The sequence below is a fragment of the Cervus canadensis genome, chromosome X (assembly GCF_019320065.1).
Source record: "Cervus canadensis isolate Bull #8, Minnesota chromosome X, ASM1932006v1, whole genome shotgun sequence".
NCBI lineage: Eukaryota > Metazoa > Chordata > Mammalia > Artiodactyla > Cervidae > Cervus > Cervus canadensis.
Window position 1 is genome coordinate 77,210,765 of NC_057419.1, and position 15,408 is coordinate 77,226,172.

Sequence of the window (15,408 nt, forward strand, 5' to 3'; positions counted from 1 at the left end):
TTTGGCATTGCCTTTCTTTGGGATTGGAATGAAAACTGACCTTTTCCAGTTCTGTGGCCACTGCTGAGTTTTCCAAATATGCTGACATATTGAGTGCAGCACTTTCACAGCATCATCTTTTAGGATTTGAAATAGCTCAACTGAATTCCATCACCTCCACTAGCTTTGTTCATAGTGATACTTCCTAAGGCCCATTTGACTTCACATTCCAGGATGTCTGGCTCTAGGTGAGTGTGAGTGATCACACTATTGTGATTATCTAGGTCATGAAGATTGTTTTTGTACAGTTTTTCTTTGTATTCTTGCCACCTCTTCTTAATATCTTTTGCTTCTTTTAGGTCCATACCATTTCTGTCCTTTATTGAGCCCATCTTTGCATGAAATGTTCCCTTGGTATCTCTAATTTTCTTGAAGAGATCTCTAGTCTTTCCCATTCTATTGTTTTCCTCTATTTCTTTGCATTGATCACTGAGGAAGGCTTTCTCATCTCTTCTTGCTATTCTTTGGAACTCTGCATTCAAATGGGTATATCTTTGCTTTTCTCCTTTACTTTTCACTTCTCTTCTTTTCACACATATTTGTAAGGCCTCCTAGACAGCCATTTTGCTGTTTTGCATTTCTTTTTCTTGGGGATGGTCTTGATTCCTGTCTCCTATACAATGCCTTTAACCTGTACTTTCTGTCAATTCCTCCCCAACTGAAGGTAACACTAATCTACTTCATTTGTTTTCTTTATTAGGTAAGTGGCATGCGCTTATGGGATCTTAATTCCCAAACTGGCGATTGAACCTGGGGCACAGCAGTGAAAGTACCGAGTCTTAACCACTGGACTGCCAGGGAATTTCCTTACTCCCTGTCTATAGATTTCTCTATTCTGATCATCTCATAATCCTATGTATAGTATTGACTTTATAATATTTTAAGTTGGTTTATCCATGTGAAACAAGAAAATCAGTTTATGTTAACTTCTCACTTCACTGGCATAATTTAAAGATGAATAGGATCATAAGCACTTTGATACTGGTGATGAGAAATAAGAAAAGTCCAAGGAAATGTGATTGGAGTTAAATCTAAGTAACTTACTGATAATCAAAATAAATTTTAAATCTAACTTGTCTTAGGTTGAAAAGCCATCATTGCTTGAAATATTGTATACATGTATTAGAGTATGTGTATGCAGATATAGTTTTGTTAAAATACAAAGCACTGATTTACTACAATGTATAGTTACGGCTTTGTTAGTAATTGGCTACATATTATAGTAATTGAGAGGTATGCTGTGCTTTAGATATACATAAAATTTATGTTTACATTTAGAAAATGAAGAAGTTGAAAAGCCAAGACTTCTATGGGGTCTTTACTTCAATATGAGAGATTCTTCAGATGTCAGCAGGAACTCTTATAATGATTTACCATCCAACGTTTATGTCTGCTCTGGCCCAGACTGTGCTTTAGGAAATGATAATGCAGTCAAACAGGTAAGGCTGTTGGTCTTTCTCAGTTTTAGCTTAAGAAGTTGGTGTGGTAGGGAAAGTGAATTGTTTTTTCCTCTAAGAGGTGGGAAAAGAGACTAAAAAAGCATCTCTCTCATTTAATACCATCTCTGTAATTTGCTCCTAAACATTTTCTCTCTGAACAACAAAGCCACATTAAATATATTTTAAATGTAGTATCAAATATTGTCACAATCTTGAATATAATGATGAAATACAAGAGATTGTTTATGAGTTCCATTGTGGGAATAAGGATAGAAGATCTTAGAAATACATATCCAGAAAATGAATTTATAATGTCAATATTCTAAAGAGACATTGCTTCTAATTTAAATTGTGGTGTTTCAGTGTATTTTGAAATACATGAACTTTTTTCCTCTTTAAACTTGAGTCATTTCAAAAGCAGTGTAACTGGTAAGGCACACAAAATGTATTTTTTAAATGGCATTTTTAAGGTACATTCTTATCATGGAAAAGAACATACAGTTTTTCACAATGAACATGATTCCTTTAATGTTTTGACACAAGCTGGTGTCCCAAAGCTACTATAGTAACTGCTGAGGAGTATGTTAAATCAGGGTGGAATTTGTGAAAGCGCTCCTGAACAGGGCTATAGAGGTACAAGGTAGCTGACACAAAATGCCAAAAGTGAATTATGACTCTACAAATTGAAAATTCATATGCATGTACAAATATACTTTTCTGCACTTGACTGAAAAAGAAGAGCAGAAAATACTGTTTTTGAGGTGTAAGTCTAAACTTTTCACCAATATAGTTAGTGCATCTATCTATTGAATAAATAAATGGATAATTTAACATTGTTCTAAGACTACAGGTGGAAATTTCATTCCCACTAGTGGCAAGGATCCTGTAGAAACAAATGGCTTCTTTAAGCTTTTAATCTAATTTTTCAGCATAGCAGCAAGGCCGTGACCCATACATTTACAGTTTTTTGCCAGATTCTTTGTTTTTAATCCTCAGAGTCTAATGGTAATCCAGGATAATCAGATTTAGTCAATGATATCAAACAAAAACAGGAAGTCACATCTTTTGTTCTGTTAGTTTAATAGGAACCCAGAATAGTTCAATATCTACATTTATGGCTTAAAATGGCCAGATCATTTTTGCTTTGATGTTCCATTTTTTCCCAAGCAGAAATTGCCAACAAGTTATCAGCCAGATAACTTTATTTCTCAGTGAACTTTAATGTTTTTAACCAAAATGAAAGGCCTTAAATAAGAACTTAGTATAGAAATGCTAATGTGATCTAAGCTGTAAGCTAGAAGATTATAATTAAAGGATAATTTTATCATGAGGTAATTTGCTTCCCAAGAAGATAGACTTGAGTACAATGTTACCACAGAAGAAAACAATAATAATGCTAGTTTGGGTGCTAATTATTATATGCTATTAATTATAAGTAGGCTTATATTTGTTATATAGCTTTTAACCTCAAATAAGTTTTAGGAGAAATATTATAATGCCTACATTAAAGGGCATCAATAATAACTTTTAAAAATAGCCAGTTTATTCAGAGAAACTGTGTTCTAATTTTAGTATATTACACCCGTGTTCATCCCAAATGCTAATTGATGACTTCTGTCTTCCAAATTGTCTATAAAACCCTCAGAATATCACCTAAGTTTTGCCCATGTAGGAACATAAGCACTTGGAGATTTCCTTTTTCCTTTTTTTTTAAGTAAAATGCTTCATTTTACTATTTGTCAAGTTTGCATCTGCTGTTCTTATTTGTAAATGTATAGATGTTGAATAACATAGACCTGTCTCCCTTGTGTTCATTTGAAGCTATGATTTGAAGACATTAAAAATAGGAAGTAATCTGTGTTTAATACTCAGAAGTTAAAGTTGTATGCAGAAGCATACCAAGACATTCCCGATTATGTAATTCTCTGTGACTTGCTGGTTTTGTTGTCTATGTTCTATTTTATTTCTGAACCTCACGTAGATATTTCTTTTCTTATATGAGGAATACTGATAAGCAGACTGGTCTGTAGTCCCTACTGGTCTATACTCCCAAGGCAGTGATAACTCACTCCTCTTTCAGGAGTCCCCATTGCCTTGGAGCTGCCACTGCCTTAGGAACAAGAATAGTTAAGTAGTGCTGTACTCCATATTATACTTCAGGTGTGAAATGGGTTAAATTGGCTGATACTGGACTGGCAGTATAACCACCATTAGAATGTTGTTTGTATGGAGAGATCAGCAAATTGCTTATGACTTTTGGTACATAATTTGTAAGTTGAAGATGAGCTTTCTTGGTTATAAGAACTGTCAAGTTGCTCACATAGTGCAGTAGCATTTACTTTCTCAAGCTATTGAGGGAGAGGGCAATTTTAGGTGTCATATTTCCTGAAGCCTCCATTGTTGTGCATTTTTTATATACCAAGCACTGTCCTAAGCATGTTATGTATATTATCTGATTTGGTCCTCACAACAACCCTATGAGGTAAGTATCTGTTGCATCCCCATTTTACAGATGAGGAAATTAAAGCCCAAAGGAGCTAAATAACTTGGCCAAAGATCATATAGCTGACAAATTTTGACCCAAGATTTAACCTCAGGTCTGTTGGACCCCACTGCTTGTACACACATGTAGTGTACAGTGCTTTCATCTTGTTAATGTAGATGCATCCTAAATACATTAAACTGCTAGATTGACAAAATATTTGTTTGTTTTTAGACTTCCTTGTAGCTCAAATGGTAAAGAATCTGCCTACAATGCAGGAGACCAAGGTTTGATCCCTGGGTCAGGAAGATCCCTTGGAGAAGGGAATGGCAATCCACTCCAGTATTCTTACCTGGAAAATCCCATAGACATAGAAGCCTGGTAGGCTACAGTCCATGGGGTCACAAAGAGTTGGACACGACTGACTAACACACACAATGTTAAGTAAACATTAGGAATATCTAAATTACTCAGCTTGTTTTCTCTGTACTTCCCAGTATAAGGAAACTAAGTCACAATATAATTAGCCCTTTTTAATTATTTTAACTACATGAAAGCATTACCCTTTAAGCTTACTCCTTGCTTTAAAAGGATGAGGAAGATTAAAAGTTGACAGTTAAGTACTCTGAACCAACTTCTTTGTATAACTCTCGGAATCGTGGCTTAGTTGGCAAATGAAATGAAGCACACCAAGAAGCTTCCAGAAAGACCTTCCAGAAAGTGACAGTTGGCCCTAAAATGTTCCAGCAGTTGGAAAGAGAGGAGAGACTTGGGAAAGGCCAGAGTTTGACCGTGGGAAATTGGCAACAGCAGGGGCCAGTGGCAGATGGGCTAAAGGGGGATTTCCACATCAGGTAGAGTACAAATAAGGGCAGGACAGCAAAACCTGTAGTTGCTTGGCAGTCTTAGGACACACGTTGTTCATGACAGGAATATACAGAAACAGATTGAGTGGGATCCAGCCACGGAAACTGGGGTTCAGGGGAATCTATCTTATAGAGAGGTGGCAAAAGGGAGACAAGGTGTAAGATACAGAGGAACTGGAGTAGAAGTAAAAGAAAGAGTAATAATAATTATAGTATTTATATTCAATATTTGCACAATATACAGTTTCTAAAATTCTTCCATTTATATATATACTTACATGTATAGCTACGTGTGTGTGTGTGTAAACTGTATTGTACAGATGTTGCATATAAATATTACAACATACATTACATATATGTACATACATATGCATACATCATATATATATACAGAGGGAGATTCTATTCCATGCCTGGCACTAAGGATTCAGAGTTAATTAAAACCTAGTCATCATTCCTGGGTGAATCACTGTCTGGTAAAGGAGAAAAACATATAAACAAATGACATTGCAATGTGGTATATGCAGTAAGAGAATGATACTGAGGGACTTCTCTGATGGTCCAGTGGTTAAGACTGCATTTCCAATGCAGGGAGTGCAGGTTCAGTCTCTGGTTGGGGAACTAATATCCCACATGCTGCATGGCAAGGCCGTAAACAAATAAAACAAACAAAAGAATAGATTTTTTTTAAAAAAAGGAATGATATTGAAAGTACAAAGGTAATATAGAGGAGCCACAAGTTCTATCTAGGAGTCAGAGAACCTTACACAGAAGGATATAAAAGATGAGTAGCAATTCTTCATCCAAATCGAAGACAGTCAAATTGAAACATTCCATACATTATAGCATTTGCACCAGCCTAGGATATAAACATAGTATGCTTAAGAAGTCAGTCAGTCAATTCAGTCACTCTGTTGTGTCCTACTCTTTCTGACCCCATGGACTGCAGCACGCCAGGCCTCCCTGTCCATCACCAACTCCCGGAATTTACTCAAACTCATGTCCATTGAGTCGGTGATGCCATCCAACCATTTCATCCTCTGTCATCCCCTTCTCCTCCTGCCTTCAATCCTTCCCAGCATCAGGGTCTTTTCCAGTGAGTCAGTTCTTCATATCAGGTGGCCAATTCTCATGATGTACTCTGCATATAAGTTAAATAAGCAGGGTGACAATATACAGCCTTGATGTACTCCTTTCCCAATTTGGAACCAGGCTGTCAGTCCATGTCCAGTTCTAACTGTTGCTTCCTGACCTGCATACAGATTTCTCAGGAGGCAGGTCAGGTGGTCTGGTATTCCCATCTCTTGAAGAATTTTCCATAGTTTGTTGTGATCCACACAGTCAAAGGCTTTGGCATAGTCAATAAAGCAGAAGTAGATGTTTTTCTGGAACTCTCTTGCTTTTTTGATGATCCAGCAGATGTTGGCAATTTGATCTCTGGTTCCTCTGCCTTTTCTAAATCCAGCTTGAACATCTGGAAGTTGACAGTACACGTACTGTTGAAGCTTCCAACAAACAGGTAATAGTGTGTAGCAAAAAATCTGAGAGGCAGAGATGGGGTGAAGTAGAAGATGATGAGACCAGAGAAGATAGGCCTGAAGAGTTTTGTTCACCATAATCATCCTGGATTTTTATCCTATTAGAAGACTTTTAAGCCAGAACACGATGGCTTAGCAGGTAAAGAATCTGCCTGCAATGCAGGAGACAAAGGAGACATGAGTTGGATCCCTGGGTTGGGAAGATCCCCTGGAGGAGGGCATGGCAACCTATTCCAGTATTCTTGCCTGGAAGTTCCCATATCAGAGAAGCCTGGCGGGGCACAGTCCATGGGGTTGCAAAGAGTTGGACACTACTGAGTGACTAAGCACAAGGCATAAACAGAATTTCATTTTCCATTGACCCCTCTGAGGGCAGCATAAAGATGGGTTACACAGGAAAATCCTAGAGGCAAAGTGACTAGTCCAGTTCTGAGATGTTGCAGGCGTCCCAGGGAAAGATGGTGCATGTCTGGGCTGTGTCTCTAGGAAAAGAACAGATGGAGTCAAGAACTAAGAGATAAAATCAATAGGATTTGGTGATTACATCCAGAGACTAAAGGGGAAGAAGAACTTCTTCAGGTAGACTAGATAGAAATAAAAGACAAAATGACTATTAGAGTAACTAAAGTGTGAGATAGAGGCTCTGTCTGACACCAGTCCTCCTGTTTCTAGAGACTGAGTGTCTCCAGCAAAGGTGTGATCCCTGGGTGGAAGCAAGCAAAGCAGGCATTTCAAATATTTAATTTGAAAATAACCATAGTTAAATGGCAGGTCCAAAAATATACCCTTGAATTATACTTAAGAAGGAAAGAAACTGTTCTATTTACTGGATGCAGGAGTATGTAATTATAGATGGCCAGCTAGCAAATAGTTTTGATTTTGCAACCCATATAGTGTATTTTGCAGCTGCTTGACTCCACCATTGCAGTGCAAACGGAGCTATAGATAGATAAAGGAGAGTGACTGTGTTCCAATAAAGCTTTATTTATGAAAACAGACAACAGGCTGGATCTGGCCTGTGGGCCGTAGTTGTCAACTCCTGGCCTAATGGATGACCTTGTGTGTACATTGGGACGGAGAGTTAAAGTGGTACAGACAGACATTGTAAACTTTAAAGCAAAACAAGCATATATCTTTAAACCCTTTAATGACTTTCTTTTACCAATAGGGTTGCATGCAAGCTACCTAACCTGGCAGGGACCCCTATCTAACAAATAAGTGTATTCATCTAAATAAAACTAGGAATATGTTTAGAATAGAATAGCAATGCTACTTGCCACATTTACTTTCTTGTATGTGTGTATCTATTTGTTGCTGTTAATTAAGATCACGTTTACTTTCTTACTCTCTTACCCTGCCAGACTAAGCTCAGCTTATATCTCGACATTTTAATTTGTTATTATTAATAACAGTGATAACAGTTACCATATAAAGAAGCTTACTCTCTTCTATGCTGTAGACAAAGAGAGCAAGGCTCAGATGCTAATTAAACATTAGCTAGATCACATCACTACTGCATTTGTCATGGTTTTCTATTCAGAGTCCATAGTCTTGGATTATGTAATACTCCTCAAAGCACAGAGGGAAGAAAACTAGAAAAGCAAATAGTTGAACAATGAAGAATGTTCTTGATTTGAACAGTTGTTAAAATTGGTATATGCTAAATTAGACTATAGATATCACAAATAATCTCTATTAAGAAATTATATAAAGAATATTAAAGGAAATTTTATTTCTATTGACACATAGAATAAATGACCTTAAAGTCTTGGCTGGGCACCTGATCAAGTACTGATATATTTGAAGGGTGGGTCTGAATGAATGTATTTGAGTTCTGAAAGCAGATTTTAGAAGGTTATGCTTCTGTGTGAAGTTCTGTAACTTAATGATTATAAGGATGATACTTCATTTTTTAAACTGTTCCAAAAAGGTTCATACATTTTAAGTTAGCATTCAAAAACTATTGTGCGCTTTCTTCCCTGGCCAGGCTGAAGCACTTTTCCAACAAATCTGCCCCAATGAAGACTTCTGTCCACCCCCACCAAATCCTGAAGACATTATCCTTGATGGAGACAGTTTACAACCAGAGGCTTCAGAATCCAGTGCCTTACCAGAGGCCAACTCAGAGACTCCCAAAGAAAGCTCAAATCTGAGAAACCCAGAGGAGCCCTCTGAATAACCAGTATATACCAAACTGGATACCACACTGTGGAAAATCCTCCTAGCCTGAGAGTCTTCTTGATGGAAGAACTGTTTGAAAAATGTTACACAACAGCAGCCAGTTAACATGCGGAATTACCAAGAAAAACAATAAAAGAGATCCAAAAGGGGATTTTCCTTAAAGAGGACATTCTAAGACCACAAAATACTTTGTAAAGCACATTGACTTGCCTGCTTTAAGATACCAAACCTGTGGAATTAGCAGATAAAAATTATAAAGTGGATTGATTTCCAGAAATACAGCTATGTTTATGAAAGTGATCCTATGCATTGTTAGTAATTCTGTGGTATTAGGACAGGTTTTGCCTGCCACTTTGCTTGAAAGCCACATATTTGGAATTGGCTCACAAATTTCCTTTGATTGTTTGAGTTATATTTTCTCTATGGGTGTGAGCATCGTGACACAAATGATGAAAGTATATGTAGATATAGTTGAAAAAAATTAAAATGTCATAATCCAAGCAGGAGCCTATGTTTGAAATAGAGGTTTGTTTTGTTCTCTATCTTGAGGAGAATTGAAGATACTATATTAAAGTAGACACTTTTACAAACAAGTCATGAGTCTATTACTCAGTGTTTTTTTTTTTTAAGTGTTAATAGTATTTGTATTTGAGTCCTGAACATTCTACGAAAGCTCAGTACTGGAGAAATGGAAGGAAAGATTTAAATAGGCTCCTTTGGTGTTTGGAAATTCTTTCTAGTTGAGTACCTGGAGCACTAACCTGATTGTCTATGGACCTAATTTCATCCTAGCTATGCTGATATTAGGCAAATGTGATGATGATATTTGCAAACTGATGATATTTGCAAATTGCCTAATATTAGGCAAATTATTTACTTTCTGCCCCTCAGTTTCTCTACATGTCTACTGAGTGAGAATGATTTTGAAGATATATGCAGTACTATCCTTAGAATGATTTTTCTGGAATAAAAGTTCTTTCAGAATTTTCTCATTGACTTGGGAGTGAATATCAGATCTCATGCAGCGAATAATTGTTTGCTGTCACTTCCCCCAACAATAAATCATAGTGTTTTTATTGCATTAAGCTTTTAAAATAAAAATCTATTTCTTAAATTAGTATTTAATAGTCTTATAGAAAAGTAAACAAAGTAACATATAGAATTATGGTTTTAAATCTTAATAAGGAAAACACTCTATAAACTCTTCATATTCCTTTTCTAGTAGTTGGACCTGAAACCACCAAGGACTCTAAACAGAATATGACAATTGATAAACCCTAATATGCACTTAGCATAAAAATATAAGGGCTGTGAATAGACGGCAAATCTAGGTACAGTGAGTGCCTATATTAAAATTTTTCCAAATGCTGAGCTCTGATGGTTTACCTTCTTTGAGCAATAGTTTGGACTTAACAACTTATTTTGAATAAATAAATTCATTAAAAGTGGATTGTCATGCAGTCTGGCCTGTATTGCTGATCAGAGAGCCATGGCTACAGTGGAAAGCACATAGTTCTTACATTCTTCAGCTGCAGCAGGGCTTTGACCTCTCCAGATTTCAGCGATCTCAAAGGAAGCCGGCTCTTTCAGGTCACAGACTCATGAGAAACGGAAAGAATGTAGCTCTTGCCTCACCTTTTAAACCCCCAGCAGGGTTTAAATTCAGCAGATACAGCTGAATCCAGAGGAAAACCTCCCAAGCCTCTCAGGCTACTCCTAACCCCTCTCCCCATTGCACAGCCTTTCCCTGATCTCTTTAATCCCCTCTATCCCTCTCTTCCCTTTTTATAATGTTATACAAATCAGGGACAATAAAATTACATTATAACCTACTTCGTTATGTGAATTCAGATCTGTCTTAAATTATATTTCCTGAAACCCAACTATGGCATGCGCTAAATGCACAATACACACCTATAAGCACTGGGTATTGGCCCTGCCCTGCAGTACCAGCAATATAAAAGTTTCCACTATATGAGAGCATTGAGTTTGAATACAAATGCAGTAAGCTGCACCAATTAAAATATTGTACTTTGTTATAGTCTTAGAGTTAAGACCTCTTGATAAATCATGCACACTTATGTAAACAGCCAATCAGGGTAGACCCAGAATAACTAGGAAAATTCTGATAGCTTTACTACAGTTCTCTGAACAATGAAGGAGATACTCTGTGGTCTTGTGGCCCAATCTATACAGTACCCTATTTCATCCATTAGCCAGTATCAGAATTTCTCTTCTGGATTGTTTATTAATACTGTTGAAATGTTTAAAAGCTCCTGAACATCATTAGTGATGATTAAGATAATATACAGCTGTTTAAAACTTTGTGTTAGATAACTTTAGATACTTCCTCTTGCCTCAGAATGTAATAGAAATTATTCTAAGAACATTCTTTTCAGCTGTCTTACTGCAAATACTTGTTTTCATAGCTTTAAAGAAAAGCCTTTTGGTTTTATTGTAAAACTGTAAGCCTGAAGTCATATTAATAAAATTTAGATGTTTGTACATGATGCAGAAATTTCATTAGCTAATTTTAAATTTTGAAAATTGCTATTATCAAAGAATTGTTATTCCTGTGTTTAAAATGTTGTGTTATGCATGCTTATTAGCCAAGAGTAATAATATCATTCAGTTTAGTCATCAATATGAAAACAGATTACTAACCCTATGTTGCTACTGTATTTTTGTCTAGTTGGTATGCCTGCCCAGAAAAACATACATACATACATACATATATATATATAAAATAAACATATATTTTTCTACAGGAAAACTGAGTTATAATTTCCCTATCTACTATTATACTTAGCTGCTTATAGAAAAATGGTCATGTTAATGGTTAACTTCTGGAATCATAATTTCTGAGATTGGCAGCCCTCTGCCCAAAATAATGGCCATGCTAATGATTAATTTCTGTTACAGCTATAGTTCTGGAGAAAGCAAAGTATGTCTAAAGTCCTAAAAACCTCAAAAAAAATTTTTGTTGAAATTATTGCTAAATAGTAATGATCCTTCAAAGCAATTATCTTTTTTTCTTTAAAAATATTTAATATGGTTGAAAAATAGCAACATACATTTACTGCTATTAGGATAATTTCTCTCAACTCTTGATTGGTTTTCTAAAGTGCATTTCGGAAAGCATGAATATATGGTTATTCATTAATTTGCACACTGTAACAGTAAGTTTTCAGAGGAAATAAAGTCTGTTTTAATGCCTTTCAGGTGTGGTATCCTATTTTTTAATATTAAAATTTTGTATATTTGCCAATAAATTAAAGATTGTCTTGAAATTAATTTATTTGTTGATATTGGTCTACTATTTAACCTCTCAGTTAATTTTCCAGCTATATATTTGATTTTATTTCTAGGCATCTGCCGACTGTGTCAGGCTTTTGAAAAAGGCAATCAGATGATACATGGGTATGATTTACTTAGCAAACTGTTCTAGATGCCAGCATCAAAATTCATTCTGTTTGAAATCAGTGTTCTGAGGCATGGGGTATGGCTTTACAATACACTACCTGCAAACTGTTTCCCCATCTCACTTAGTGTATGAGACTCTGAAATGTTTTTCTTATTTACTTCATGAATGAGAATCTGAAATGTTTTTCTTTGTGCTGGTTGAGTCCCCAGTAGCTTACTTACAACAGATAAGAGACTGTTGATGTTCTTTTCATGCAGAAATCATTCACTGAACTGATTTGTTCTTGAATCAAATAATTTAAGCAGAGTGACAATTTCTGTGAATTCCAGGTAGTTTCTAAAGCTTTTCAGATAGGATGTATTCAAAAGATAACATCAGTATTTCAAAACTGGCAATTTGTCTGTGATTATTAATAAATCAAGTTTTAAAAAGGTAAGGTTAATTGAATTTTTAAACAAGTAGCTATATTATCCTTCAAGCATGTTGAAACTCAAGAGTATTCACACTTTTTTAAACAAGTGCTTTGATATGTTTGAATTCTTTAATGATGCCTTTTTTTAAATGCAAAAGGTTTAACCCTTAACATCCCAGGTCACACTTTGAAAACCACTTTTTTTCTTCTATTATAGTTTAGCTATGGGGCTGCAATGAGATGCCCTTCCCATACAAGTTGCCACATCTGCTGTTTGTGGTGATGATGACTCTTAGGACCATTTGACAGATAATCAATAGAACTTGAATTCTAGTAGACTGGAGGGTCTTATCGCCTATCACTACAGGGCGATTTATGTTGGTAACACCTATTAATGTTAATAGGACTTGCATGTGTAAATCCTCTTCCTGTCAGTGAGACAGTTGACCCATGAAAGAAATATTCTTTAGAGATGGACAGTTTTACTCTAGAAACATTAGTGAACTGTCCTATTCAAATTGTTCATGTGTGGAAAAAAATAGCAATTCAGCAGAGAATTTGTAGAGCTTGAAAAGATGAAATACTAGCTTATATTTTCTATTCACAGTCTAATATATATTAGACACTATTACTCTTCATCTTATCAACATAGCATTTTTCTCTTATTTTCACTTATTTTTATTTTGTAATTGAAGTATAGTTGACATCCAGCACTATGTTAGCTCCAGGTATGCAACATGTGATTTGATATTTCTATATAATGCAAAATGATTACTGTAGTAAGTCATTATCAACTGTCACCATACAAAATTATTACATTATTGACTATATTCCCCATGCTATACATCTCATCCCCATGATTTATTTTTTTACTGTTTTTATTATTTATTTGTACCTCTTAATCTCCCTCACTGATTTCACTCATCCTCCCCACACTCCTCTCTGGCAATCTCCTATTTTTTCTCTGTATCAACAAACCTATTTGTTATCTTTGTTCATTTGATTTGTTTTTTAGATTCCACATATAAGTGAAATAAAATAGTATTTGTATTTCCCACCTTTATTCCTGCTTTATTTCATTGAGTGTCATACCCTGTAGGTGCAATCCCTTTCAAACCACCAATAGCATTTTTCATAGAACTAGAACAAATAATACAAAACTTTGTATGGAAACACAAAAGACCCCAAAAAGTCAAGACAGTCTTGAGAAGGAAAAACAAAGCTAGAAGTATCACACACCCTGGTTTCAAACTATATTACCAAGCTACTGTAAACAAAACAACACAGTGGCACAGAAACATAGATCAATGGAACAGAATAGAGAGCCTGGAGATAAGTCCACACTTACATGGTCAATTAATCTATGACAAAGGAGGCAAGAATATACAATGGGAGAAAGAGAGCCTCTGACAAATGATATTGGGAAAATTGGGCGGCATTCTCACACTATATACAAAAATAAACTACAACTGGATTAAGGACTTAAATGTAAGACCTAAAAATATAAAACCCTTAGAAGACAACATAAGTAAAAACACACTTTGACATCAGTCTTAGCAATATTTCTTTGGATCTGTCTCAAGCAAGAAAAACAAACAAATGAGATATCAAACAAAAAAGCTGCACATCTAAGGAAACCATTGACAAAATGAAAAGACAACCTATGGAATGGGAGAAAATATGTGCAAATAATATGACCAAGAGGTTAATATTCAAAATACATATATAGACTATAAAGCATAAGTATTAAAAAAAATAATTTATAAGTGGGAAGAAGTTCTGAATTGATATTTTTCCAAGAAGGATATGCAAATGGCCAACAGGCACACACACACACAAATGCTCAACATCACCAATCATCAGAGAAATGCAAATCAAAACAACAGTGAGATTATCACCTCACACCAGTCAAAATGGCTATCATCAAAAAGTCTACTAATAAATGTTGACGAGGATGTGGAGAAAAGAGAATTCTAGTACATTGTTAGTAGGATTGTAAATTGGTGCAGCCATTATGGAAAGCAATATGGAGGTTCCTCAAAAAAGCAAAATAGAAGGATCATATGATCCAGCAATTTCACTACAGGGTATTAATATATATCCAAAGAAAATGAAAATGCTAGTTCAAAAATATGCATGCATCACAATGTTCATAGCAGAATTATTTATTTCAATATATTTCAATACAGTAGTCAAGACATGCAAGCAACCTAATCCATCAATAGATGAATGGATAAAGAAGATGTGGTATATATAGATATACATACACAATGAAATATTACTGAGTCATAAAAATGAATGAAATTCTGCCATTTGCAACAACATGGCTGGACCTAGAGGGTATTATGCTTAGTGAAATAAGACAAAGAAAGGAATGTGGGGCTCCCCTGGTGGTCCAATGGTTAAGAATCCGCCTGCTAATGCAGGGGATACGGGTTTGATCCCTGGTCCAGGAAGACCCCACATGCCACGGAGCAACTAAGCCTGTGTGCCACAACTACTGAGCCAAAGTGCTGTAACTACTGAAGCCTGCATGCTTAGAGCCCATGCTCTGCAACAAGAGAAGCCACCATGAGAAGCCCAGGCAACGCAATAAAAAGTAACCCTCACTTGCCACAACTAGAGAAAACCCACACACATCAATGAAAACCCAGTGCAGACAAATATAAAATAAATAATTGTTGAAAAAAAGAAGAAATGAAGGTATACAATGAAAGAGAAACAGGCTCTTGGGTATAGAAAACGAACTATTGGTTACCAGTGGAGAGAGGGATCAGGCGTGGAGCAAGATAGAAATATGGAACAAACTACTATGTATAAAATAGATAAGCAACAAGGATATATTGTGTGGCACAGGGAAATACACCCATCATTTTGTAATGATTTCAAATAGACTCATTATTCCTCTGTAAAAATATTGAATCACTATATAGTACACTTGAAACTGTTTCAGTATTGCAAATCAACTATACTTCAATTAAAAAAAAAAAAACTAATGAGTGGAGATCATGCCAGTGGTTTTTATCC

At 35.6% G+C, this 15,408-nt stretch overlaps 1 protein-coding gene across 1 annotated transcript in view; it reads left to right on the forward strand.

The window, feature by feature from the left end:
• The window catches only part of CHM (CHM Rab escort protein), a 221,307-nt gene extending 209,541 nt beyond the window's left edge, over positions 1 to 11,766 (forward strand). Inside the window, exons 15-16 of the mRNA XM_043459787.1 lie at positions 1,318 to 1,478; positions 8,352 to 11,766. Of these exons, the coding sequence (XP_043315722.1) occupies positions 1,318 to 1,478; positions 8,352 to 8,543 (353 nt within the window). The 3' untranslated portion in view covers positions 8,544 to 11,766. The remainder of the gene's footprint in view (positions 1 to 1,317; positions 1,479 to 8,351) is intronic.
• The last annotated feature ends 3,642 nt before the right edge of the window (positions 11,767 to 15,408 follow it).